At 36.6% G+C, this 26,135-nt stretch overlaps 9 protein-coding genes across 9 annotated transcripts; 3 read left to right on the top strand and 6 right to left on the bottom strand.

Moving 5' to 3' along the window:
* Window positions 1–1,121: 1,121 nt before the first annotated feature.
* GCK72_017956 (uncharacterized protein) lies at window positions 1,122–3,111 on the bottom strand (the record flags this gene model as incomplete). The annotated part of the gene is made up of 6 exons (XM_003112714.2): window positions 1,122–1,619; window positions 2,037–2,324; window positions 2,374–2,456; window positions 2,504–2,633; window positions 2,904–2,972; window positions 3,022–3,111. The coding sequence occupies 6 exons, from the start codon at window positions 3,109–3,111 to the stop codon at window positions 1,122–1,124; spliced, it is 1,158 nt and encodes a 385-aa protein (XP_003112762.2).
* A 1,326-nt stretch (window positions 3,112–4,437) lies between these two features.
* GCK72_017955 (uncharacterized protein) lies at window positions 4,438–8,006 on the bottom strand (the record flags this gene model as incomplete). The annotated part of the gene is made up of 17 exons (XM_003112564.2): window positions 4,438–4,562; window positions 4,839–5,071; window positions 5,121–5,214; window positions 5,318–5,419; window positions 5,465–5,582; window positions 5,654–5,770; window positions 5,817–5,903; window positions 5,959–6,112; window positions 6,499–6,715; window positions 6,759–6,895; window positions 6,938–7,046; window positions 7,095–7,196; window positions 7,243–7,363; window positions 7,420–7,536; window positions 7,585–7,671; window positions 7,720–7,879; window positions 7,924–8,006. 17 exons carry the CDS (start codon window positions 8,004–8,006, stop codon window positions 4,438–4,440), a joined length of 2,163 nt encoding a protein of 720 aa, XP_003112612.2.
* A 439-nt stretch (window positions 8,007–8,445) lies between these two features.
* Window positions 8,446–10,160, bottom strand: GCK72_017954 (uncharacterized protein; the record flags this gene model as incomplete). Its single annotated transcript, XM_003112469.2, has 9 exons — window positions 8,446–8,666; window positions 8,710–8,846; window positions 9,057–9,165; window positions 9,213–9,314; window positions 9,364–9,484; window positions 9,542–9,658; window positions 9,715–9,801; window positions 9,851–10,016; window positions 10,072–10,160. The coding sequence occupies 9 exons, from the start codon at window positions 10,158–10,160 to the stop codon at window positions 8,446–8,448; spliced, it is 1,149 nt and encodes a 382-aa protein (XP_003112517.2).
* Window positions 10,161–10,966: 806 nt separating this feature from the next.
* Window positions 10,967–13,019, bottom strand: GCK72_017953 (uncharacterized protein; the record flags this gene model as incomplete). The annotated part of the gene is made up of 8 exons (XM_053732323.1): window positions 10,967–11,187; window positions 11,237–11,373; window positions 11,416–11,524; window positions 11,605–11,667; window positions 12,230–12,350; window positions 12,397–12,600; window positions 12,709–12,874; window positions 12,928–13,019. The coding sequence occupies 8 exons, from the start codon at window positions 13,017–13,019 to the stop codon at window positions 10,967–10,969; spliced, it is 1,113 nt and encodes a 370-aa protein (XP_053581236.1).
* A 396-nt stretch (window positions 13,020–13,415) lies between these two features.
* GCK72_017952 (uncharacterized protein) lies at window positions 13,416–14,357 on the top strand (the record flags this gene model as incomplete). Its single annotated transcript, XM_003112584.2, has 6 exons — window positions 13,416–13,509; window positions 13,572–13,714; window positions 13,759–13,839; window positions 13,890–13,971; window positions 14,019–14,127; window positions 14,204–14,357. The coding sequence occupies 6 exons, from the start codon at window positions 13,416–13,418 to the stop codon at window positions 14,355–14,357; spliced, it is 663 nt and encodes a 220-aa protein (XP_003112632.2).
* GCK72_017949 (uncharacterized protein) lies at window positions 14,026–18,582 on the bottom strand (the record flags this gene model as incomplete). Its single annotated transcript, XM_053732321.1, has 11 exons — window positions 14,026–14,117; window positions 14,167–14,353; window positions 14,627–14,713; window positions 17,287–17,378; window positions 17,424–17,491; window positions 17,537–17,691; window positions 17,736–17,878; window positions 17,934–18,042; window positions 18,112–18,285; window positions 18,330–18,431; window positions 18,490–18,582. The coding sequence occupies 11 exons, from the start codon at window positions 18,580–18,582 to the stop codon at window positions 14,026–14,028; spliced, it is 1,302 nt and encodes a 433-aa protein (XP_053581234.1).
* On the top strand, window positions 14,889–15,321 carry GCK72_017951 (uncharacterized protein; the record flags this gene model as incomplete). Its single annotated transcript, XM_003112425.2, has 2 exons — window positions 14,889–15,101; window positions 15,148–15,321. 2 exons carry the CDS (start codon window positions 14,889–14,891, stop codon window positions 15,319–15,321), a joined length of 387 nt encoding a protein of 128 aa, XP_003112473.2.
* GCK72_017950 (uncharacterized protein) lies at window positions 16,838–17,274 on the top strand (the record flags this gene model as incomplete). Its single annotated transcript, XM_053732322.1, has 3 exons — window positions 16,838–16,903; window positions 16,949–17,065; window positions 17,119–17,274. 3 exons carry the CDS (start codon window positions 16,838–16,840, stop codon window positions 17,272–17,274), a joined length of 339 nt encoding a protein of 112 aa, XP_053581235.1.
* Window positions 18,583–19,436: 854 nt separating the features above from the next.
* On the bottom strand, window positions 19,437–21,414 carry GCK72_017948 (uncharacterized protein; the record flags this gene model as incomplete). The annotated part of the gene is made up of 5 exons (XM_003112737.2): window positions 19,437–19,547; window positions 19,604–20,137; window positions 20,185–20,335; window positions 20,383–20,711; window positions 21,340–21,414. The coding sequence occupies 5 exons, from the start codon at window positions 21,412–21,414 to the stop codon at window positions 19,437–19,439; spliced, it is 1,200 nt and encodes a 399-aa protein (XP_003112785.2).
* Window positions 21,415–26,135: the final 4,721 nt, after the last annotated feature.

Below are 26,135 nucleotides of genomic sequence, written 5' to 3'. Positions count from 1 at the left end.
AAAATGTATTATGTTTGTTTGTATATAAGATGGGTTATGTTGCAATTTGAAACAAAGAACTTAGAGTTGTACTGAAAAAGGGCGGTGGCTTGAGTGACTTTTGAGAGAATCGATATGAAATTTTTACGAAAATTGCAGTGCATAAAATGAACGGGGAATTTCCATGGCTTCATTTCCATAAATCCCAAACAACGAACACTTAAAATAAACAGAAATGAATACTGTTCGCTGGCTTGTTGAGATAAAAACTGAATTCGAACCTAATTGAATTACTAGACACGTAACTTGCCGTAAATACTGCATTATAACGGCACGCCGTTATATTTTTCAACTGCATCCGAAAGAAATTTTGTGATTTCAGATACTAAAATTAAACGCAAAAAAACCTTTTTGGACATTCTGCTTCTTAAGAACCTAGAAAAAACACCGGGATAATAATATTCATGAATTCTGAGTATAGAAGAGGTGCCGTTATAATACAGGTGCCGTTCTATTACAGGTACCATTATAATACAGTATTTACTGTAACTACTAAAGTAACTCTAACTACTAACTATTAACTTAACCTAGGCAACGACAAGCGACAGAATCGTAAAAAGTACGTTCACAAAATAAGGAAGTACAGAGAAACAATTCCGTCTACACTGACCTAATTGAAAGCGAAAACAGTGTCTCTTCTCCTTGATAAAGTACTTTCTCAATAACGGATACACTCATCATTTTTGCTGTGTAGTCTCATCTTTGCCGGTTTTTACTATTCATTTTATTTCCAGAATTTTGAACATAAGTTCAGAACAATACCTGAAAAACAGAATTTTTGTAGCAATTTGTACATTTTTTTATCTACTAGTGTATGTATTCCCAGAATGCACCTAAAATATACGATTCCAAAAGCAATTTTTAAATTTACAAACAAACAAAGTGTCATCCAACATATGTCATTCCCTTTGTTCTTGCTCGCTTTTGGTTGCTATTGACAATATTTTCTGTTTTCAAATCTTTTATTCAAAAAAAAAAACAATTCTAACTAGAAAGGGACCAAGAATGGAAACACATGAGAAACTAACCCGTAGTTCTTAAGAAAAATACATACACCGTAATCAATTAAGTCAGAAACCTCTTCACACGAAAGATTTCATTCTATAGTAAAAGTGGAATTGTTGCTTCGTAACTCTATTCCGATACTCCGTCAAGCTCTCCATCATTTCTTCAGAATCTCCCAATAATCGTTCATCATAGTTCCAAGACATGTTTTTCGGATGACATTTATCCAGATGAATAGCCCCGATAAGCGGGTTGAACCACTCGTACATTGATGTCTTCACCGGTTTTATCCGTCGATTCGGAATAGTTTGAATTTGACTTGTTTTCCACGAATGCAACATAAAATCTCCGATTTCCTTGTTCCAAACTCCGTCGGTTATCCAACTGTCACGTGCCCAACCGGTTCCTTTTTTCAAGATTTTGACACGATCGAATTCAGTTCTTGCGCCGAGAATTCCACGTAGACATGCTTCATAAGTGAAGACGTCGTCAAAATCTCGCGAATATTTGTATGGTTGACGACACAAATCAATTGTGTACATTTCTTCCGGAAAGAATCGTTCGGCAATGAAGAACTGAAAGTAATGATATTACTGTAATTGTCACACATTCTTTCCGAATTCCGGGTTCTTAAAGAACAATTTTCTTTTATTACCCCAAAGTTAACTCAGATGAACACTAAGGATTTGCTTCGAGAAATCAAACAAATGAATTCACAAAACTACCGCAAAAACTCTATTATAACGGCATGCCGTTGTATTTTTCAACTGCCTCCCAGCAAAGTTTTAAAGTTTTTGAGATTTCTAAAAGTTCCCTGAAAAACGTTTCTAGACATTCTGTTTGCTATTGTAAATACTATTGTAATCACGTTGATCTAAACCAGAATGAAAAATGTCCGGGAGAATGCTAGTGGTGAATTTTGAGCATGTAGGAGGCGTCGTTATAATACAGTTTTTTACAGTATTTTCCATCTCTAATCCAAAAATACTTACATGAAGTGCTCCATTGTCAGTTCCATGAAAACTATCCGGTAACGTTGTCTCATAATTTGCAAAATCGTTCAAGAACTTGATGGCATACGGAGTATTCATCACGAGATAAGAGCCTGCCATGATCTCCCAATTATAAAATCGATCGTAAAAAATGACATCAAAGTTCTGGAACATGTATTCCTCGATACGTCGTTTTGGATAAACAACGCCGATATCTGCATCTAGAAATAAGACGGCGTCGAAATTCGGAAGAATCTTCGCAATAATACAGTGGCGACGGAAAAATTGCTGTAACGAAAATCAATGATTATCTGAATCTAGAGGATTAATGACCAACATCTTTCTGGTAGCAATCAAAGTCCTTCTCCACTGCAAGAATGTAATGATAGCCTTGAATTTTTGCATAACATTTTACAGTACCTGGAACGAAACAATAAGGATAAATTTTTAGCAAAAAAGGAACTCACTGATAGCTATATCATAGAACTTCGTTTGTTCCAGTGATCGTAATACACTGACAATTGCTATTTTAGGTTTTTCCACGACATTGTATTTTATTTCGTCGCCTATTATTTCGTATCCAACTGTTTTTCCTTCCTAAAAAAAATTTTTATTTATTTTCTGGGCCAACAAATGTATGTTTTCTTCAAAGTCTAACGGTAGCTTCTCTTTAGAAAATAAACATAATATATTTTAAAAGTCTTCTGCAACTTTGTCTAATAAAATAGTAAAGTATTAAGAAGGGATACTCTTGTTGTTCATTAAACTGACTAAAATAAACAGATTTAATCCGGAAAACTATTTTGAAAAATATTTTTAATTTTTAAAGTCAACTAACGATTTTTGAAATATTTGTGTAGAACTCACCTCAGGATCTTCTGCTAAATGCTGCTGTCGTAGAACTTTCAATTCGTCTTTCCTCTGTTTTGTTTTCAACTGAAAACACTCTTCATAGTCTCATTCCATAAAGTTTCCGAACCTTTACCTGATAGTCAATGATAAAAATAAATCCAAACAATGAGACCATGACAAGCAACCTCAGAATATTTTGTAGTTTGCAAAGGTTTAGACACATTCTGAATTTGGAGTAACATTCTTCGACATACTGCATTCTTCAAGCAGAAACAGTCGGGTATAACAAGAGGTTCGAGGAAAGAAGAAAAAAAGAAGCAGTGGATATCCAGTTTTACGGTTTCAATAGAGACGGGAAGAGTTCGTTTATGAGAGTCGATTGCGCAATTCGGTTGATCGAGAAAAAGAGGATCAGAGACTAGAAGTGGTCACTAGTTGGGCTTGAACGTGATGTTTTCTGGTTGGCTATAGTTTATCGACAATCTGATTAGGACTCAGAGTATCAAACATCATTGATGGTTATTGAAACAAACAGCAAGTGTTTGAAATCTCACTATCTAAGCAATAACTCGCTACAGTATGACAACACAGTCTGATTACGGGGAAGAAATATTTAAAAAAAAATATATATGGGATACGCTCCAAAAACTGTACATAAAGGCGTTTAGATAGTAACGAGAATGTTTTTGCACCCATCAAAAGAGATGAAAATTAAACAGATCGTCTTATCAATATCAGAAGTCATGATCATGAAAAAGTAAATAAAAACAGGAAGAAAGTTATTGATTTCATATTCCAAAGACACGTGCATTATTTGTGCAGGCGGCGGAACACAGGCCTTGTGGAAATATCTCCCATTGAAAAATGCCACGATTGGACGGCTGTCTGTGTTTCATGAAGATATCTTCCGCATAATCTGCCAAGAAACAAGAAAGCTTTTTTGAAAGACTTTTTGGCTGCAGTTCATGTCGTGAACCGTATCTTTCCGAAAAATCACTTCCCTCTTTTCTTCATTTCTTTTTTATTACTTTCGGAATTGGGTAAAAAATTAATTGATGATTTCACACATTGAAAAGAGAGAAATTTGTAACAAAACGCCTATGAATTTAAAGTTTTCACAAAACTAAACTACCTTCCCAGATGCTGCCGTATCCAATGAATCCGCCATTTCTGGTCTAGTTATCTCCGTTTCACAGCCATCTGAAGACGTCGGATTTCATTCAAATCCTGTAAAATACGTTATCTAATTGATCGTCTGGACTGTGCCTTCTCACTTTTTTAAAACGAAATGAAAATACCTGCAGAAAGACTGAAAATACTGAAAAACACTACAACAAAAAAGCAAATTCGCAGAAAAACAATACGTTATATTTAATAAAATAATGGTCTGAAAGAAGAGACATGTAGATCAGAACAGTTACGATAGATGAAGTTCCACAACCTACAGATAATTTATTGAGAGAATCTACTTTATTGTAATGTGAACAATATTTTCCGGCTTATCAACTTATTTCTTAAACAAAACAAAACAAAAAATACACCCGAGAATTTAGAGTTTTCTTAAAACCAAAGTCCTTTTCATATGGTCGAACTTATGTAATCTGTCGATTTCCGGCCCTGTTATCTCAGTTGATGTTTGGAAGTCTTCACCGAATGTTCCAATCCATTCAAATTCTGGAAAAATGCATTTCATTGGCAGTTTCGACAAACATGTGGTCTGCACATGAATTGGGATTTTATATACAAAACGATGAACCGAACTGCTAAGCGTCTTGACTGAAACCCAAATAGCGCTAAACAGTAATTACTTGAAAATATCACAAAACAGTTATCTAGGATATCAATGCCCAATTAGTCGGTATTAAGTTATACTTGAATATACATTTATAGTCCCGGGCGTATTATCACCCCATCTAAATCTTATTTGTCTTTCAGTTTGAACCGACTTACCTGCAATCAACATAGGTAGCCTAGAATGTCCATAGATTCTTTTCTGATTGAAAATCACTGCATCCCTTCCAATCGGAATTCCCAAAAAGAACAATCCCCCTTTCTTCAGTGAACAACCCAACATTGCCATCATTTGAAGATCCCCGAATGCATCGAGAACATCTCCGTATCGCCCCAAACCAACACTCTCGATTGTTCCATATGTTGCAACAAAATCAAAAGATTGGCTGTATCTATAATGATCAATTCAAATAATTGGTATTCATCAAAACTCAAACAGACCTTCCATGCTGGTTAGCAAACTCAGTGAGGGAGAGAGACGAAATATCGTTAGTTTCACGAGACACTTGCCCGACAGACAGGATTCGCGATGCACCTGAAATAACAATTACGGATAATGGGGACTCGTCTCTGATCTTTTGAATTGAACAGTTCATTAAAACAGTTCATTTTGCAGTTCTGACTTCTTGATATCTCACCATTTTGAATTGCTTGAACTTCAACAATTGGGTGGTCACTTGCCAAAATTAATCCTCTTTTTCCTGCCAGATAATAGTGTTTCATTGCATAATGCATAGAAACTGAAATATTTAAATTTCTATAAGTTCAATTCTACAAAAACTCACTTCCTGACATATTATCTACCAATCTGAGCACATCTCTCGCATGCCATGTCACAATGTCAGCAATGTTGTCCCAACTTTTGTACGTTATGTTGAGTTTTTTTCGGTCGTCAGTATACTTCTGGAATTCCGATAAGACCGTTTCTCCCGAATGAATAGTAATACGTGTTGTTCGCAGTCCCAGTCACTTACATAAGATACTCCACTGTATTTATTCATCAGAAAATCTCGTTGCTCACCATCAGGAATGTATGCTCTCGGTCGGCGACTGGACCGCTTTTTTTGCTGCTCCAGCCAATCTGAGAACTCCTGAAAGCCATTTTAGTATTTTAAGATATTTGATAACTGAAGTTACCCAAGTGCAATTCATAACGTATTTCGATTTCACAGTAACGAATGGATAAGTAGGAATTGTCAAGTCGTACCCGTATTTTTTGTACAACTGAAGATATCATTGTTTTTTTCAAAATGATAGAAATTGTTCTTTTAATACTTACTTCTTCTCTGAATTCCAAAAAACTGATATCCCCAATATGAGTTCTAACATTTTGACGGAGAAAGATATTAGGATCTTGGAAAATAGTCCGAGTCTCCCCGCCGCTATAAGTGTTCCATAGAGATGTTTGACTTAGTATCTTCTCATAAACATATCTGAAATATAGTTTATCTTTTAATTGAAATTTATTTGACAACTCACACTTTGTTCAGATAAAAAACGATGATAACAGTACAAAACAATAGAAAAAAGGTAAAGTAGATTCGTGGCATTGTTGAACAAAAAAGAGTGGAAACGAGAGAAAATGAAAAAAGAGAAAGCAATATTTAGTATCGGTTGGCGAGTTTATGGTTCCGAACAGAAAAAAGAGATGACATAAATCGGAGTTAATGTTCCACAAAAAGGAAACAATAGAAACAAGGATACTCTTCAAGAAAAAGTAAAAATGGAAATTGTTTACTGAAATATTTTGTCTCTAAAAACACAAAACATCATCAAGTGAAAAGTGGAGATGGATATAAAACATAAAAGATAATTCTACAGTCTTCTTAGCACAACCGTGTTTTGAAAGAATCCAAATATAGGTTTAGAATGAAGACGTTCGGAAGTGAGGTCATTGGGTTGCTCAGTGTCTCCAGAGAAAGTTCCAAGCCATTCAAATCCATAAAACATCATCGCAAGTCGAACTGAGCCATATATTCTGTGAGCATTGTATTGAATTGCATCCGTTCCCAGTGGAAAACCAAGGAATAGGAGACCTAGATGTTTTATACTTGTTAAGCCAAAACGTAGTGAAAATACCTCCTTTTTTGAGAATACACTTGATCTTGAGCATTTCTCTAATATCTCCGATTGGATCAATTGCATCTCCGTACCGCCCGAGACCCGAATGTTCGATTGATGAGAATGAGACAGCAAAATCAAATGTTCCTGCGTATCTGAAAAGGAGTAAGCTTCATGGGCACAAAACCCTTACGCACGTTTTCCAATTCTTCACAAAATTGATGGGAAGGATCGAAGACATTCGATCTCTGAACTCATCTTGAATCCTCAGCTCGTTGTATTCCACAGTCAATACTTTAGCGGCTCCTGAAACAAAAAAGTAAAATTTTAACGTGAAACTATATAAATATTTACCATTAAGAAGAGCTGAAATTTCCACCCAAGGCTTCATACTTCCAATGACAACTCCACTCTTTCCATCCAGTCGATGAAACTTCATTGCATTATAAATGGATACTGAAAAGCAATTATACGAATTAACGATTAATATTTGTTCCGTTACCTCCATCAGTTCCATAGGCTAGTCCTCCCAATTTCTCCTTTGGCCATGTAACCATTTCAGACAATTTATCCCAAAGCCTCGGCTTCTCTCCTTTTTCCGAATTTTTGTCATTGATATACCACTGAAACATTTGCTCAATGAATAAAAAGTCATTAACTCTCTGGACAAGAAATCAACCTCATTGACCGCAGTGTAATTGTAAAGAAGGAATTCGTCTTTTCTTTCAGCTGGGATTCCTTTCAGTGGGTATTCTGGTTGTGGTTGTTCAGAGATTTTCTGCCATTCGGAGAACACCTGAAAAAGTTTTCATTCAGAAGAAGGAGTATTGTAAATTCAACTCACCTCTCCACATTTTGGTTCTTTGATCATCTTGAGAGTTGGAACAGGTAAAGTTGGACTGGTAATCTCGTATCCAAACTTTTTATAAACCTGAAACAATATTGAAAAACTCTGATTCCCGAAGACTGGAAAACTCACATTCTCATTCAGCTCATTTAATGAAACAAGTCCTTTATGAGTCTTCGCAAGAACCTTTTTCAGATTTTCTCTCCGTTGTACCGAGTCTTGTTCTTCAACCACTCTGTTTCTTGAGGAAACTTTAGACAAATATCCAGATGCTTTTTGGTTTTGAATATATCTAAAACAAATGTATGTTTTAATTTCAGAATTCGCAAAACTTACAGTGTTGTTATTATGAAACAGATACCAAGAACGAGAAGAAATGGATAAAATCGAGCAGACTTCCGATAAACTCCGTTTATCATTATTCAACGTATTTATAGAGTACTTTGGATAGAGATGCAGTGTAATGAATACAATTTCCTATAAATATTATTTTTTCCAGATTTCGTTGGTACCGCGTAGCGAAACGTGGCATTGCTAAAAATAATGTGTTTTCTAGAAGAGTTGAAGATTTTTTCAACGTGATTTTTTTTGTTGCGATTGCGTTTTTCATGACGAACGCTAACAACATTCCAGAACCTAAAATATAAAATAAAGTTCATGCATTCCGAAAATCTTGGTGAATTTGCTGCTCGAGTTTGCTAGGATTCCACAACTACTTTGAGTTATCGGTAATACAGGAGATTATGCACAAGGAGTTAAAACAATAATTCATATTCTATATACATATCATATAAATTAAAATCCAAAAAAATGAAAATTAACTTGTAATTCAACAATAAGAGATTGAAAGAAGTAACTTTAAAGCTTCCTTAAAACAATCGTATTTTGTGAATGCCCGAAAATGGGTTTGGAATGAAGGCGTTCAGAAGTAAGATCATTGGGTTGTTCAGTGTCTCCAGAGAAAGTTCCAAGCCATTCGAACCCATAGAACATCATTGCAAGACGAACTGAGCCATATATTCTGTGAGCATTGTATTGAATTGCATCCGTTCCGAGTGGAAAACCGAGAAATAGGAGACCTAGAGATTTGAAACTTGTTCAGTGAAAATGGAATGAAAAAACCTCCTGGCTTCAAAATACACTTGATCTTGAGCATCTCCCTGAGGTCTCCAATCGGATCCATTGGGTCTCCATATCTGCCTAATCCAGAGTGTTCGATAGATGAGAACGAGGCAGCAAAATCAAATGTTCCTGCGTATCTGAAATATATCAATGAGGTTTCATATCGCCATCTTCGTCTAAAATCCATTCAAGCATTTTTAGCGCAGCTAAACGAATATCATTTTCGCATAGTCGACGATAACATTGACTTATTCAGTATTGACTTTCGGTCAATACTGTATCTTGTCATGCGCTATTCATCAGTTTTCACACAAAGCCGCTGATACAATAGAAGAGTTCCCACGCACGTTTCCCAATTCTTTACAAAATTGATAGGGAGAATAGAAGACATCCGATCTTTAAACTCTGCTTGAATCGTAAGATTGTTATACTCTACAGTAAGAACTTTGGCAGCGCCTGAAATGAAAAATAATAATTAAACTGTGTAAGAAAACGGAGGTTACCATGAACAAGAGCTGAAACTTCAACCCATGGCTGCATACTTCCGATAACAACTCCACTCTTCCCATCCAGTCGATGAAATTTCATTGCATTGTACATCGAAACTGAAATAGTTTTTTTTTTAGAAATGGAAGAGACGTTCATTGCGATTACCCCCATCAGTTCCATATGCCTGTCCTCCTAGTTTTTCTTTCGGCCATGTGATCATCTCAGAAAGTTTATCCCAGTTCCTTGGTCTCTCTCCTTCGTTCGAGTTTTTGTCATTGAAATACCACTAAAACACTAGTAATTCATTGATGACTCGGAAAAGTTTTTTTGAAAAGAAACCAACCTCATTGACCGCTGCATAGTTGTAAAGAAGAAATTCATCTTTTCTCTCAGCTGGAATTTCTTTCGGTGGGTACTCTGGTTGTGGTTGTTCGGAAATTTTTTGCCATTCGGAAAATATCTGAATGTATTATAATTTTTCATTGAAAAGATACTCTTATCTTCCAACAAGCTCACCTCTCCACATGTTGGTTCTTTGATCATTTTGAGGGTTGGAACAGGAACAGTTGGACTGATGATCTCGTATCCGTACTTTTTGAAAACCTGAACAAAAATTATTAGAATTCAAATTGATTCTCGCTGTGAAACTCACATTCTCATTCAGTTCATCTAATGAAACAAGTCCTCGATGTGTCTTCACACGCACTTCTTTCAGACTCAATTCAGTTTTTGGAAGATTTAAGTTCAATGCTTCCGACAATTTCCCCATCGGAGCTGCAGTTGGTAATCTCCTTGCTGCATTTCTGTCTTGTATTAATCTGAAAAAAACAACGAAAACTGAATCAAGGTTTCAGATCCAAAGGCTGAACTTACAATGTTGCTAACATAAGAAATAGACCAATAATAAGAAGAAGTGGATAGAATCGAGAAGGACATAATATCGGATTTGCTCTGTTGATCATTATTGTTAGCCTTGCTTGAAAACTAGCAGAGAATTACTGAAAAGAAGTGAATTCTGTTTGCGCAACTGGGCAACAAAGAACGAAAGATGGAGGAAATGGGAGGCGCTCAATGTGGTTTTCTGATATGAATATGTATCATGTGGGGAGATCGAAGAATGATATTTTTTGAATGAGCTTATTCATTCATTGGTATACAAAAAAATAATAATGGTTTTTGTTGATTGTCGAAGTCCGGATTTGCTTTTCATTTCTAATAAGATAAGATGTCGAGTAATGTTGTTTAGTATAAACCTAAACTCCAAGAGTGAGATGACATCTTTGTCGAAGAATCATTAAAAATGAACGGCAGTAAGATTGAAGTGAATCAGGTAAACTTCATGATTAAAGAAAATAAATTATATTCTCCTATATTCGGATTAAACGGGAACAAGTTCAGAATAGTTCAATTCTTTCTCGAGCCAAACTTGTTTGATCCTTACAACATGATCAAACAAATGTAAATAAATTTAGAATAAGTGAAAACTGTTAAACGAAACACATATTTGGTGATAGTAACCTAACATGCCTTTGTTTACCCACACTGTTTCAAAAGGAAGAATACATTTGTTGGGTTGGAAAATAAACATCACTGATCATCTCATATTTTTTAATTCTTGTATCAGCTTTTCCTGAGAATCCAAAAAAATTGACTTGCCTCGAGAACTTACTCTTGAAACTTTTCACAGAAAAAAATTATTTGATTCAAAGGAATTGATATTCATAAAGAGACACTAAAATTCAAAGAAACAATAAAACATTATCTATTATCACAGTTTTTTCAGAACCATTGTATATTGATGCATTCCAAATTTCACGTTAGAATGAAGACGCTGAGAGTTGAGATCAAATGCATTTTCGAGACCTCCAGAAAATGTGCTGAGCCATTCAAATCCATAAAACATCATTGCAAGACGAATTGGGCCATAAATTCTGTGTACATTGTATTGAATTGCATCCGTACCCAATGGAAAACCGAGGAATAGTAATCCTGAAAAATAAGAACTTTAATGATTCCCTCCTATCTGTTTCAATAATACCTCCTTTTTTCAGAATACACTTTATCTTGAGCATCTCTCTCAAGTCTCCGATGGGATCCATTGGATCTCCGTACCGCCCGAGTCCCGAATGTTCGATAGATGAAAATGAGGCAGCGAAATCGAACTTGTCAGCGTATCTGAACGTGGATAGTTTGTCAAATCAAGAAGCGACAACTCACGTATGCCAGTTTTGTACGAAATCGACCGGAAGAATTGAAGACATTCTGTCTCTGAACTCTTCTTGAATTGTCAACCGATTGTATTCCACTGTTAGAATTTTCTCCGCACCTGAAGAAAGATAATCTCATTAGAATGTTCTGATAACAAACCATTTCTCAGTGCCATCACTTCAACCCATGGCTGCATACTTCCGATGACAACTCCACTCATTCCGTCAAGTCTGTGAGACGCCATAGCATTATACACAGATACTGAAATTTTCAATTTAACATATTTTTGCTTTTAATGAGAGAAATCTGAGTTTTGCTCAGAGATCTGGGAGTTCACACTTTAATTCAACATGAGTGACTAATAATCAAATAAACAAAGAAATAGTAACCATTAAAAATCAGCACACCTGAATAAAAAATTCCTAATTTTTGATATTGTTATATGATCTTACGATTCCTTAATTCTCTAATTGGAATATTTCCATGAAGATACTTTTTCAATCACAATAAACCATACTTGCAACTGGCCGGGCCAGGACGAAAATTTTCACGGACCAGGGTTTGAAATTTAAAAGTATTTTGAACTAAATTTTGAACGAAGATTTAAATTTTTAGAATGTTTCATTTTGAAAACGTCGAAATTTTTGACCATACGTCAGAATTCAATTTAAGGGGGACTGAAGTATTCCAAAAATCTCGATTTTTGGAATACTTCAGTCCCCCTTTAAAAGCTAAATATGCAACAAAAATTGGTTTTTTTGATGTCAAATTTCTAAAAAAATTCAAAACAAAAAAAATAATAAATAAACGGAGAATTGAATACCTGACTCTGTGACATAAGCTATTTCGGCCAGTTTTTCCTTCGGCCATGTGATCATCTCAGAAAGTTTATCCCAGTTTTTCGGTTTTTCTCCGAAATACGAATTCTTATCGTTCATGTACCACTGAAAATGTTTTTACTGTTCAATAACCTAAACTGAAATTACATACGCTTTCCACAGCAGCGTAACCGAAAAGTAGGAATGCGTCCGACTCTCCAGATGGAATATATTTCGGAGGATTCTTCGGTTGAGGCTCTTGAGATACTCGAAGCCATTCCGAGAAAACTAATTCGCAGGTTGGCTCGTTTATCATTCGAAGAGTTGGAACTGGTAGTGTTGGTTTCTCGATTTCATATCCATATAATTTGAACACCTAAAACGAAAATTGAAATTGAATTTTGTTAATCATTCTTTAATATAAAACACATGTGGGGTTTGTCCATCAGTCTATGCTGGTGAAAGTATAAAATAAATATCTCACCTTCTCATTCAATTCATACATATTTACATATCCTTTATATGTTTTGACATTGTAGTCGTGAAGATCATAATCAATCAACTGCTTTGAGAATCCAGTTCCATTTATTGGATATTTTAATCGAGAGCTGACTCTGTCCAAGTATTTTGAGGAACCACTGTTTGTATATCTGGAACAAGAGAAAGATACAAAATTAAAAATATTTTGGTCAGGAAAACTAACACTGTAAAAACAAAAACCAATACACCAACGACTACTAGAAGTGGAAAAATTCGAGGGAAAAGAGCTGGAGTATTCGCTCTATTCGCAATCATATCTGTTTTCTAATTATATCTAGAAACCTTTTCCTGAACAACAGGGCCTACAGTACACAGCAAAATGAAACCGTTTATCTTCAGGAAATCTTCTTTGTCTTTCTGAATAAAGGATGTATTCGTGTCATTGCTATGTAGTGCAAATGATAACCATCTTGAAAATGAAATTGAATTTCGGGTAAACCATTGCCTTTTTTGAGACAATGAAGATCTTCTATTTAATTGGATAAAATATTTATTTAGAATAAAAGAACAGACAGGATCACTTCCCTCTCCAAAACCTTGTTCAACTGTGAAAGTGTTAATCCATCTGGTTTCACTTTGAAATCTGTGCCGAGCTATTACTACAACTTTCACATTTTATAACAATAACCTTTCCAAATTTTAGTAATATTCATGTTTTCCCTTCTTTTTCTTTTTTCTTTCTCAATCAATATTGTTCATTCTATTAAATGTTTCGGAGGAGTTGCGGAATTCGGAATAGTGAAAGGTATGCTGCTTCTTCTTCTCTTTTCTCTCGGAAAATTTGGAATCGAACTATATATTTTTGAGACGACTATGTCGATTACATCTGTCCATCCTTGAATTCTTGTTATATTCGATTGGTGATTGAGAATGCGAATAAGCCGGATCAAAAGGCGACAATGATGAAGGGTTGTTTGGAAAAAGCAATGGAAGATTCATATCAGAATGTGGTTAGTTTCAGACTTCCCACTGAAATTCAAACTTCAAGTTTTAGCCGCTGTGTTCCAGTATCGACTTCTCAAATATTACTAGCGACGACGCAATTCCAGGAGAAATCAAGTGCACATGTTCTAGGGTGAGTAGTTTCTTTTACCAATTTCATGAATGATTTTTTCCAAATTTCAGGACTTTTGTAATGGAAGTTTCGAGGACGATCCTAACCTCTCGACTGGAGTTTCCAACCACCTAATAGCTTTTTTCATACTTAGTGTTTATTTCCTTTTTTAGTTCAATAAAGAATTCAAAACATTCAAGAAACTTGTCACATAAACACTGAATCATCATCACTTTGCGCATCGATCGAACCGAACGCGTTGTTGTCAAAACCGAAACCATACAAGTATTGTGAAGAACCTGAAAACATGTTAGTCGAACATTTGTGTTGACAATTTCAGACACCTACCTGACACATGTCTGTTATCAATCATGTCGAAATCTAGATCCGGTTCAAATGCAGTACTCTTTCTTGTCTTTCCTTCATCATCTTTGCTTTTCCACGTGGACTTTCTACTCATTTCTATGCCACCTTCTCCACCAACTGATCCATTTGCTTGTGCATCTCCTCCACCAGTCGTTCCCATTGCACTCACCTGAAACAAAAAGTTCAAAAAGTTTTTAGGGGGCACCCGGAGTTGAACCAGGGACCTCTCGATCTGCAGTCGAATGCTCTGCCACTGAGCTATACCCCCACATTTGTTCATATATGTATAGAAAAAGATATTCGGAAGAGAGACTGGCCAACGATAACGATCAAACAAGTTTTGTTCGTAGCGATCGGCGGAACAGGACAACGCGCATAGAACAAAGTATACAGTGGCGAGAGATCGAGAGAGCGGGGAGGAGCGAGAGACGCAGACACTCACATTTATCATCATTCCCATTCGTGCAAATGCACCAAGTTGTGCCATTCCGAGCCCTAACCCACGATTGATGTTGATCTTCTGGGCCATCTGAAAATAAATATTGAGAATGTAGAAGTTTTGACTAGACGTTCATTCACCTTTTCAGCTGTATCTACTTCGAAAAAACAAGGATTGGAAGTTTTCAACAAGAATTTCCACAAAAACACACTTGTTTTATTAGCTGTATTTTTGAAAATCTGTATAATATAAAATGTTCTCCAGAATGAGAACGTCACTGAAAAAAATGTTCAAGTACGTGTTCATTTTTCTTCTTACTCTAACTACAGTAGTAGAGTGTCAAGTATCTCCTTCTGTTAGCTCTCCAAATGCTCCTACCATACTCTGTGAACTGTGCAATACTGGATTGTCACTGGTTCAAACTCAACTCAACGTGTTGGAATCAATCACTCAAAACAATCTAGGATCCCTAATCAATGTAACGATCGAGACATGATATATTCTAGAAACGGTGTAATTTTCAGAAAGTATGTCAAGCTGCTCCAACAGACATTCCAATTGTTAAAGCTTTGTGTACAGTACTTCAGGAGAATCTAGTCAACGCTCTTGTTACTTTGATTCAAGGATTCAAGGACCAAACAAGTCCATGTCTTCTATGTGGATACATGAATGCCTGTGACAAAAATGTTCAATTTTGAATTTCAGTTAGTCTAGTGATTTTCTTTTTATCCTTCCATTATTATGATGCACACAAATTGTCAATATAAAGAGTGAGAAAATTGTTCGAATGTTTTCATCTCCCCCTAATGAATAAATTCTACCTAGTACTAACTCAACTGACTTTAAAGCATTATATTTGGTTCATGGTGGGAAGAAAGACTAAATATTCTCGATCAACCTCTTGGAAAACTCGAAAAACTGGCAGAAAAGAAGTCGGGAATTTCAGTGGATGTAAGTTTTCCACTAGTCAGTCCATTTCATAAAATTTCCAGATCTCCTGTTCCCATACTCCTTGAATATTCCCAATCGTTGACTGTATTGTTCTTTGTGACGATCTAGTGGCTGCTCTCAGAAGACTAGCTCAAAGTAAACGAGCATGTCTCCAAAACTCTTCTGCACTATCATACCAAATTGTACGTCATGAATAACATATGACGTTTCGATCATTTCAAAAAACATCATAAACAATAAAGCAGTATAAAAGAGTGAGGAACTGAAACTGTCTTTTGAAATTGTATATTTTCAAAATGAAACTTATTTTTTCTTTTTTGTTACTAGCTTCTCTATTGGTCATCTGTTCTGCACAAACAGCTCAACCACCTTCCAATTGCAAAACATTCTGCAATTTATGTCAAGAAGGATTTAAATTGATTCAGAAAAATATAGCATTGGTTGAGTCTATAACTAATGATCAGCTTGTTAAGATGCTAGATGTGAGTTAAATTCTTATATTAAACAATGAAAGTCTTATTTTTTCAGTACGTTTGCAACAAGGCTCCACAACTTGATATTATAAAATTAGTATGCGATGTGGCAAAGAACGACGTGATAGATGGAATCAACAAGTTTCTGGAATTTATCAAGAATAACACAGACCCTTCGACCACTTGCCATCAGCTATCTATTTGTTAATTTCAATGAATTTTTCTCCAAAAAAGTGCTCCATAGAATTTTAAATGAATTTGAAACTTTTTCATGAATAAAAATGGAATTCTCTTTTGAATTGTTACAAGGGAAGTCAAGAGGGACAATCAGAAAACAGCTTACAGCCGTGAGGTTGAATCAGTTTCGACTTTTCAAAATGCAACTTATTCTTATATTTCTGCCACTAACTTGTTTTGCTCCATTTAGATAGAATCCAAAAGTATTTTGAGATGAAGTCATTATTATCTCATATAGAGTTTTCAGAGGAAGTTAATCTGTAATTGGTGAACACTTTTGTCAATAACCCTCACAGCGTCACTTTCAACTCTTAAAGCGCCTTGAAGGTGCCACATTCTGATCTAACTTCAAAACAAACAAATTGGAGCGGAAACAGTACTTTGAAGTTGAAAACAAGTAATGACTTCATTAGGTACATTCCGCCTTCAAGTTGGAATGATTGATAGCAAAAGATGATTAACAGCTCAACAAACTGAACAAAAGGAGAAAACAAAACAACTAAATCAGCATAAAAACTGAACAGAGAGCATTTGTTTTAGTTCATTTTCAGAAATGATTCGAACCATTTTTATTCTTGTTCTAGTTCTTACTTTCTCACAAGGAATCATTTTTTTGAATGTGAGTATTCAGGGTTAAACTTTTATTAGTTCAATTAGATTTTAGGATGACCCAGCCGCGACTCTAATTTGCAATGGGTGTCAATTTGTAGTTAATATTGTAGAAACTCGGCTAAAAGCTATCGAATTGGTTACCAGGAATGATCTGACAACGTTTGCTGACGTGAGTTCTCTTTCTCTATTTTCTCTTTTAATTCTGAACTCCGCTATTTCCAGAAAGCTTGCGCCAGAATCCCTGACCTCGAAGTCTTCAAAACCCTATGCACTCAGGTGAAAGATGATTTGATTGATATTGCAGTTCAACTGATTGAAGCTTTCGAGAGACAAATTAATGGAAATGTCACTTGTAAAAATCTGAGACTTTGTGCCTAATCTATTCCTTACACTGAGCATTTTGTCTGCAATAATTCTTGCTTTTCCAACTTGTCGACCCATATAATGAATGTGATGAATGATATTGGCAGCCACTACATCAACTGAAAAACAATCTGAATTAGGGAAGAACTGAGAAACTAACTCACTTGCAATAGTTACTAGAGCCACTCCAAAAACTATGAAAACTATGACAACGTAGACAGGAACTGCCGGACTGAAAATGATAGCTTTTGAGAATATCCAGGAACAATAGAGATACCTGATATCTCCGTACCCAATTGTGAATATTGTTATAGTGCTGAAATAAATCCCTTCTATCATCGAGACTCCGGTTACTTTCGAATAGGCAATCCCTCCAATCAGTGAATATGCTACTAGAAGAAATATCAGAACGACCATGAATGCAGTGATATTCTGAAAGATTGATTACTCCTGAAACCTCAGACAAGACTCAAAACCTCATGAAAGAACTTGACGAAGGCATCCGCAAAAAACTTGCCAACATCTGACATCATGACAAGAGCAAGAGGGATTCCGAAGGCAGCATAAATACAGAGAACAATTCTTCCAGTTGATGTCAACGGAGCAATGTATCCATATCCTTCAAAAAAAGAGAATATGTTGACATCACAGAATACGTTATTAGATTTTTTTACCGACGGGAATGATAGTTGTTGCAGTGAAGAGAAGAGAAGAGTCAGTTGTCCAGAGAGGTGTGTAGTTTGATTTTGCATAGAAGAGGCAGTCGAACATGTTGGCGGCTACCTGAAATTTCAGAATGAGGGGTTGTTGTGTACGGTTCCCCAGCTTAACTAAGATATATAAAAGACTCACTGGATTTTTGAAAAGCTGAAACATGTGTTTCGAATACTCATCTATTAATCGCGACACGGATTCGTTGACTCTTCGTTCATCGTACGCATCTTCTAATTTCACTCGTTCCACACTGCTCAGAAAGTTCTCCCTTAAACTGGCAAACTTTTTTGTGTTTTTCCGATGGATCCTTTCCTTAAACAAGTCACACTTCCATTTAAGATTATATTTAGTCTCACCTCTTCTGGACTCTCATAATACATGAAGAATAATGCTCCAACATGAACATACAGAATACAGAGAAGAATCAATCCAACGTGAAGACCGCCTTGTCTTGTCAACTGAAAAGCGGAGTTCATTCTGAATCTTGGCGTGAATGAAATGAAATGAATGACCTACGTGACGGAGTCTCCAGAATACACTTCTTTTTTTAACCACTACCACTGGTTGGCCTGACATGATAGCTGCTGATCCACCAGCCTTTCGTGCCATTTTGGATAATGAGAAAAGAGTAAAAAGAAGGGGGAAAAGTTGAAGTTTGAACAGGGATACAAAAAGAAAAAGAAAGAAGCCACGAGAGCAAGTTTTTATGGTTTATCCACTCGAATCGGCAGTGCTTTTTGGTGTGCTCCTCCTCGACGTCTTCTCAGGAATGCATGAAGACAGAGGAGAGAAAGACCGTTTGGAAATCCACTGGCTTCTGGTAGAGAATACGTTTTGTCTACGATCTTCCATGTTTTTTATGAGCAGTCTAGTATTCTGTCTTGTGGACAATTTCACATAGTTTATTCTCTGTTACACTCGGACCAAGTTTCAGAGTACAAGTAGATGGGGATTCTTGGAAATAATTAATACGAATGGATCGAATGTAAACATTTTTCCAGCTTTTTCAAAAAGTATATACTCCGATTAAAGTATTTCTCTTGATTTCAATTTAATTTTTGACAGTTATGTCAAATCTAGATCATAGGATTTACGATTCAACGGCAGAGTACAGTATCGTTGAAGCTGTGCGGCATCCTGCGAAGCACCTAGCCACTCCTCCCATAGTGAATTCACGAAGCATCCACCATCTCAATATGAAATCTCAATATATACTCGAATAAGCACAGATACACTGGTTCTCCCCCTCTTTTTGTCCCGTTCGAGAGAGACGTCGTATAGAGTAAGAGAAAAAGAGAGATTGCATGTGTACACAAACTAGACGATGTTTATTTCGTGATCAGGTGGCCGAGTGGTTAAGGCGATGGACTGCTAATCCATTGGGGTTTCCCCGCGTGAGTTCGAATCTCATCCTGATCGAATTGTTTTTGATTTTTGCAAATAGAAAATACAAATTTATTAATTTAATTCAAGTCATCGGAAACAATGTTAACTATCCGTTTGTAAACTTTTTCTGCTGCGTTTGTTCCCCAAATGAAATGAAGATGATTGTAGTTTGAAATCCGGTAGTTTCCCTGTAACGGAAACTAATGAAATGATTCGAAATGGATCAGAGATTCGAAATTGTTACCTGAACGATCTGGGGATTCAATTGCGCAAATAACGTTTCTTTTAGGTCTTGTTTTGTCGAAAGCCAATCATCATCACTCCAAAAAAGATATATGGCAACATCCGTAATGCTTGTAAAATTGTATTGAGGTGGCAGCTTTTGTCCGTATATTTTCAGATTCTTCTCCTCTCCCATGTCGTATGCAGGTGTTCCACCATAAGAGAACATCTGATCCAAATGAGCCATTGTACTACTAGAAGAGCCAGCTGGGGTGTGTGCCATGTATATCGGGACACGTGTCTGATTCCAGTTCTCACTAGCTGTTCCAACAAAAAGAAGAGTGATGTCAGAGCAGAGTTCTTCGAGAGTTTCAAACAATCCACATGTATATTTCACCACTTTCTTGAACAACCAAGAGCTTCCAAACAGTTCGTCTGACCCATATTTGCTGACATAATCGTTATAATTTGCTCCAAAATGTCTTCCAAGAAAAGAAAATACTCCCCGAGCATGTTTAATGGTTCCAACTGGAGCTAGAGCGAAATATTTTTTAATCTAAAAATGTTCAATGCGAAGGATAATTTTGAAACCAGAAGACTCACGTAACGACCGAAGGAAGGATCAACTGAGAGTTTCGCAAACATTGTCAGAGTTCCCATTGAGAATCCAGTATAATACAATGATTCCTGTCCACTAATTTCCAACGCCTTCCCAATCATTGCTGGTAAATCGTACTGAGATATTTGATCCCAACTGAAAAGAAGAAAATTCTTTAATTAGTCCAACTTCCTTATTCTCACCTCCAATCCCAGAATGGTTGATCCCTGTCTGGATTCAGTGAGACGTGTTTTCGACTGTACGTATTGCCGCGGAAATTGCCCAACCACACATCGAAACCGGCGTCAGCGAACACAAATCCAGCACTCTGATGAGGCAAATTGGCGACCCAATCGAAACTAGAGCAGAGAAAACCGTGTTGAAGGAAAATCACAGGACGAGGTGGTTGGTTAGCTGATGGAATCGGATCGTCTCGACCATATGGGATACGGTGGAGTTGGAGAATGTAACCATCTTCGGTGGTTGTGTTGTAGACTTCTACTGGGTATCCCCAAGATTTTATCACTTCGGGCTGTAAATTTAATGAATCGTGTAAAATTGGAACTATATTCATCCGGTCTCCATAAACAACTGTATTCTCGAGTTATTGGTTTGCTTACAGTTTGCAGAAATACATAAGTACCGCTCAAATGTATATTAAGTTTTGGTTTGTAATATTGATTGCCTAATCAAGTAAATTTTTAACGAATTATACTGATCAAAAGTAGAGCTTTATTTTTGTAGTTTACAACTTTTTTGTACGGACCTGTCCTAGAGAGTTATGGTCATTTTAAGACGACAGCTCAAAAATCGCACTATTTTGCACTGAAATTAGTCGATTTGAGGGAGAAATTACTTTGACGATATGTAACTTACTAGGGATAGTCCTTACAAAAAAGTTGTCAACTACAAAAATGGAGTTCTACTCTTGGTCTGTTCGAAGTTATTTTGTGGGACAGTTAGTTTTACTATGGCACACTCTCAAAGTTGGGCGTTTTCAACTAAAAAAGACAAAACTTAATATTCTTTTGAGCGGTACTGTACGAGCGACCTTATCACTGTTATCAATGAGTTGAGAAAAGGACAACAAGTTTTCCAATTTTCCAAACTATAAAAACTGTAAATTCAGAAGAAACCAAATGACTCCAAATCTAACTTACAGTATCCAAATAGAACTCGAGATCCACACTTTTTGTGTATTTTGAAAGTAACAGAACCAGTAATAATGGCAGCATAACAGTTATCAACTCGTTTATTGTCTCTCTCATTTTGTGCCTCAATAGTTATTATTTTCCTCTTCCTTCCCTATCTTTGATTGGTTTGTTTTGTCTAGTGAACTATGGACTTTGTCAGGAATAGAGTCCTCTACACAACATTCTCTGATTTGGTTCTCTCTGCTGCTTGCAACTAATCAATAACCAAGTACATGAGCCCACTCTTTATCAGTTTGCTCTTTCAGAACATCATATTTTTTCCCTTGGTGTTTGACTTTCATTATAAACTTGTCGACTGGTTGGGTTCTCTTCCGTTTTTCGATTCCCTCTCCAGGATGAATTCGGACGGTTTGTAGGTCGAATTGTCGCGTTGTCTCAGTCATCGCACAAAAGATTTGTGTGTGTATGTGAAGTGCAAATCGTTTGAGGGTTTCTGCGAGGAAAATATGTGGACATGACTTGAAGGAAATACACAATTAAGATGAAGGAGAAGCAGACGATGGGGAAGACGAACGGAGGAATTGAAGAGAGGATGTGAGGAGGAAGAAGATGCTATTCATTGCTTCTTCTGGCACGATTACATCAGCTTTTGCAACTTTTTTTTTTCGTTTTGTGTCATTATAACAATTGATAGTTGCAGAAAGATATTTATCATTGGGTATTGTACATATTTGAACTTCGGTTCTTCTGGAAAGCGAGAGAATATGTGTTTGCAAGGACGAGCTGAAAATTCAAAAAATCACGTTTTGAGAAATATGGAGAAATGTTTGCATATGCACATCAATATAACTGATGAGGAAAGTTCTGTTTTCCAGACAATCGTAGTTGAACAGTTGAAAAATGATAAATTAGCTTTTTGTACGCTCCATGTACATTTTTTCTAACCTCTTCGCCTGAATCTGAATGAATTACAACGAATATTCTGAAAGATACTAACACATTTGAAAATTATTCAAAATGTCTTTGTAAATCGGTTTTTGACTGAAAAAAACTGGAAATTTATTTCTGGAGATCCTATGAAAAAAAAACCTTTTGAAATCTGGATTTACAGTTTCACCTCAACAGGTTATTCTGAAATTTCAAAAATCTTTTTTAATTCCTATAAAAATCCACACCCCTCATTTGGAATTCCTATTATTTACCCTTTCATATCTAAATACTGCACTGATAAAACTAACTGGTGGTTTATGTAGCTCTTCACTTATCAAAAAATTACTTTACTTTTTGTGAAGCATCACTATTCTTCTCCAATAATCAGGCTACACTCTTCACAGATTCCTCTCATTCATCGAATTGCTCATCATTCCTCCCACAAATCCAATACTGTCATTTTCACTGATTACGTCATAATGTCTTGAAACATCAGCGGGTTTCGGCGAGTTTCAAAGTTCGCCACCCTCGCTCTTTCGGTCTCTTCTGTTCCAGTGCTCTTTTGTGCATCGTCCAAAAATAGTAGACAATAAATAACAATCTGTGCGGTCAGTATAGAGAGAGCGCAGGGCCTCGTGCGTGTCCGAAATGCAAATATGAATTGAGAAAAGAGAGAAATTGTATTGGGAAATTGGGGAAGAATGGAACGTACTGTTCCGCGATTGCTCCGCTCACAATTCGGCCGCCGCGCCCTTTTTGATACTTATCTTTTCCCATTTCTCTCTAATTCCGGGGGGACATCCCTTCGTCTTCCTCTGCTTCTTCCCTTTTTGTAATTTTCAAATGAAACATATAGAATAACGCTTGACCCCTTCTTCAATTCCTCAATCCAACATGAGATATTCATCTTATGTGTGGAGAAAAACCCGCGAAAAGTGGTGTGAATTTGAAACTCTTTTTTCGTCTGTTTTCTTCTCCCTTCCTCGTATTTAAATCTGTCCGGTTTCATTTCGTCTTTTCATCGGACACGATGGATGGCGGTGAACAGACTTGTTCAGTGTTCTAGATTATACGGTTCGATAAAAGTACAGTTTTCATATTTTCCTGTTTTCCGACGCCCTCTCTTTCACACTTTTCAGCTATGAATTGGTTACCGCATTCCAGGTTTTTTGTTGCTAGAAATAACCTAACCTTACCAAAACTAACCAAAATTTTTTCTTTTTTTCTTCAATCCATCACATTTTTAGATTAGCCTGTCACTTCCCCGGAGAAAAGACTGATATTTATATACTAGAGCCCCTTTTCCTATGTCTTCAAAATAATAATCCTGGCCACATCATCAACGGCGAATCATATATTTTATTCCGCCTTTTCCCTTTGAAGAGCTCATCTCCCTCTTTTCTATTTCTATATATTTCCTCCATCAGCTTCTTCTTTTTCCCATGTATCCATCCCAAAAGTATTTTTTTCTTCTCCAGTTTTTCCGCTATAATTCTCCAAATTTCCATTTCTCTGCTCGTCACATTTTTATCAACGACCCCAACTTATCATTGAATTTGACACTGATAAAAGCATTTTCCACGTCGTTTTCTTTTCAATCGTTTTCTCGTGACTTATTGGGTATTCAGGAGATAGAGCAGAAGGGAATGTCATCCAAATCGTGGTTCATTACTATCACTTTTTCTTTTTTCTTCTTTTTTGCAGCAATGATTAGAGGGAAAAGAGCAACATACAAAATACTAGGAGACTTTAGAAAAACCTAGATCTTCAACTTTATTTGACAACATTTTTATTATTCAACATGTTTTTGGAGTACGGTAGTTTCTACCTCGGTGACATCCTATCTCCATGAAATATTCTGAACTATCCTCACTTCCCATTGAGACCTCAATGACCATCCATTTCCAGTCTGTTCTTTGATTTTGCATGGTCATCAAAAACTTGGAAATTCGATTTTCTGATTTCTGAATGCAACTTTCGTTATCTCTCCCATCAAACCTATAACCCCCAAAACTCTACTTTCCAGCAATCGAACGATGTCGGAAGAGGCGACAACCGACGACGTGCTTCTGGGTTCACGACCATCTCTCGTTTCCACGAGAGCCGCCCATCTTTCTCCAAAACTACAGAGAAGAGGATCCTCGTCAGCACGGAAATTCGGTAAGTTAAATGATTCACAGAGAAATAAGTAGGACGTTTTGATATAGACATAAGGCGGTGTTCGATGATCATCTTTCTCTTCATAAGCTTATCGTGTGACCTCTGTTGACCCATGTCGGAATTCACATACCTACTATCTTTCCGATGTATCCATTTCGCATCTGATAACTTCTCTTTTTCGCACTATGTTTGTGTTGATCTTGACACTTTGAAGATTGAACAAGATCAACCTAAAGTTAGAAGATGAGAGATCTCTCGTTTTCATATTTAGGTGATCTCAATTTGTTCATCCAAACAAAAAATAAACAACAACACGTGTCTCAATAATTTTTGAGATATTCATTGTTATTATTTCTTTGGAATTTTTCTAACTTCAGAGTCTTAATTATTATTGTTTTGGTGGAATGTTGAATTTCTCGAGTATTATGTGTTTACCGGGTTGAAGCTCCACTGGGACTACGACTAATTATGAATTAACTTCCGTCTAGTCAAGGAAGTAAAATGTCTAGACACTGATGGCTCTGTTTATTATGAATTATCATCAATTTCAATCAGAACTGCAGTGTCCTCTCTTCCATCAAACAGAAGAGACATTTAGACCCCAACAAATATAAACCACCGATCAGGTTGTTATCGTTTCGGCAATAAATACAAGAAAGAGGTCGAGTAGTAGTTGCACCCCGGCACCGACTAATGTTGTTGCCGTTGCAGACCGTCCGTCGGTCCATTTCTTTTTTCGCGCGTTGTCATCATTCAATCCATCTCCACGTGTTGTCTCCGCGCACCTCTGCGGAAGAAAATGAAGAAAATGCCAGTCAGGAATAACAATAATATATTGGTTTGATGTGGAGAAGGGCCCTAGTCCAGACAGCAACAATAAGCTCCGACCGTTTGTTGGCTCATTTCTTTTTCGTTTTCCCATCTAGGCTTTTGAGGTAACTTGAGACATTTCAATAGAGACAGAGAGTCATCAAAAAGAATTGAGTGGAGTTGGGCAAAAATAGTGAATCTACCGAAAAAAAGAAACTACTTCCGGTTTTTTCTATTTCCTTTTCTGTTCTATTTCGTCGTTTTGCTCGTTCTTCTTCTTCCGTTTGTCACTGAATTTTTGATGAATATCTTTTTGTGCAAAATTGGAAATTACTTGGTCTCTGGTTTCTGAAATGCTCTATGAGTAATTAGTTCCAAAACTACCCTGCAAGACTCTGGACACATGTGATCAACATCAGTCAGTACCACTTTTAGGATATCTGTGTCTCAACACGTGTGACCAGAGTGTGGCACGGGAGTCAATGAGTCTCCATTATCATAGTCTGAATAGCGTTTGGATTCCTAGACCCCGCGTGAGCTCTGAGTAAGCAGGTTCCCTATTTTCTTTTGGTCGTCCTACTTTCCACCCCCTTTCCACCTAGCAACGGTCAAATTTCAATCTTTCCTCCCCCTCCCAATTCTCAAAGAACAGAAGGACACCCCGACTACTTTGATATAACTCAAAAAGTGAGCAAACAGTGACCCCCTGGCACGGCTTGCTCCTTTCACAAACCAATTGAGAGAGCTGCCCCATTCTCTTTTTTGTGCTTTTCTTGGTTTCATCATCCACCATTTTTCTTCACCCCTTTTCTCATTGCGACACAACGGATCCACGCCCCATCTCCACTTCTCATACAGGGCAAATCCAGTTTCAATTCATGGCTGATGACTGCTTCATGCCC

The sequence above is a fragment of the Caenorhabditis remanei genome, chromosome V (genome assembly GCF_010183535.1).
Source record: "Caenorhabditis remanei strain PX506 chromosome V, whole genome shotgun sequence".
Classification (NCBI taxonomy): Eukaryota; Metazoa; Nematoda; class Chromadorea; order Rhabditida; family Rhabditidae; genus Caenorhabditis; species Caenorhabditis remanei.
The sequence above is the reverse complement of the archived record's forward strand: the minus strand, read 5'-3'. Positions and strand labels throughout refer to the sequence as shown.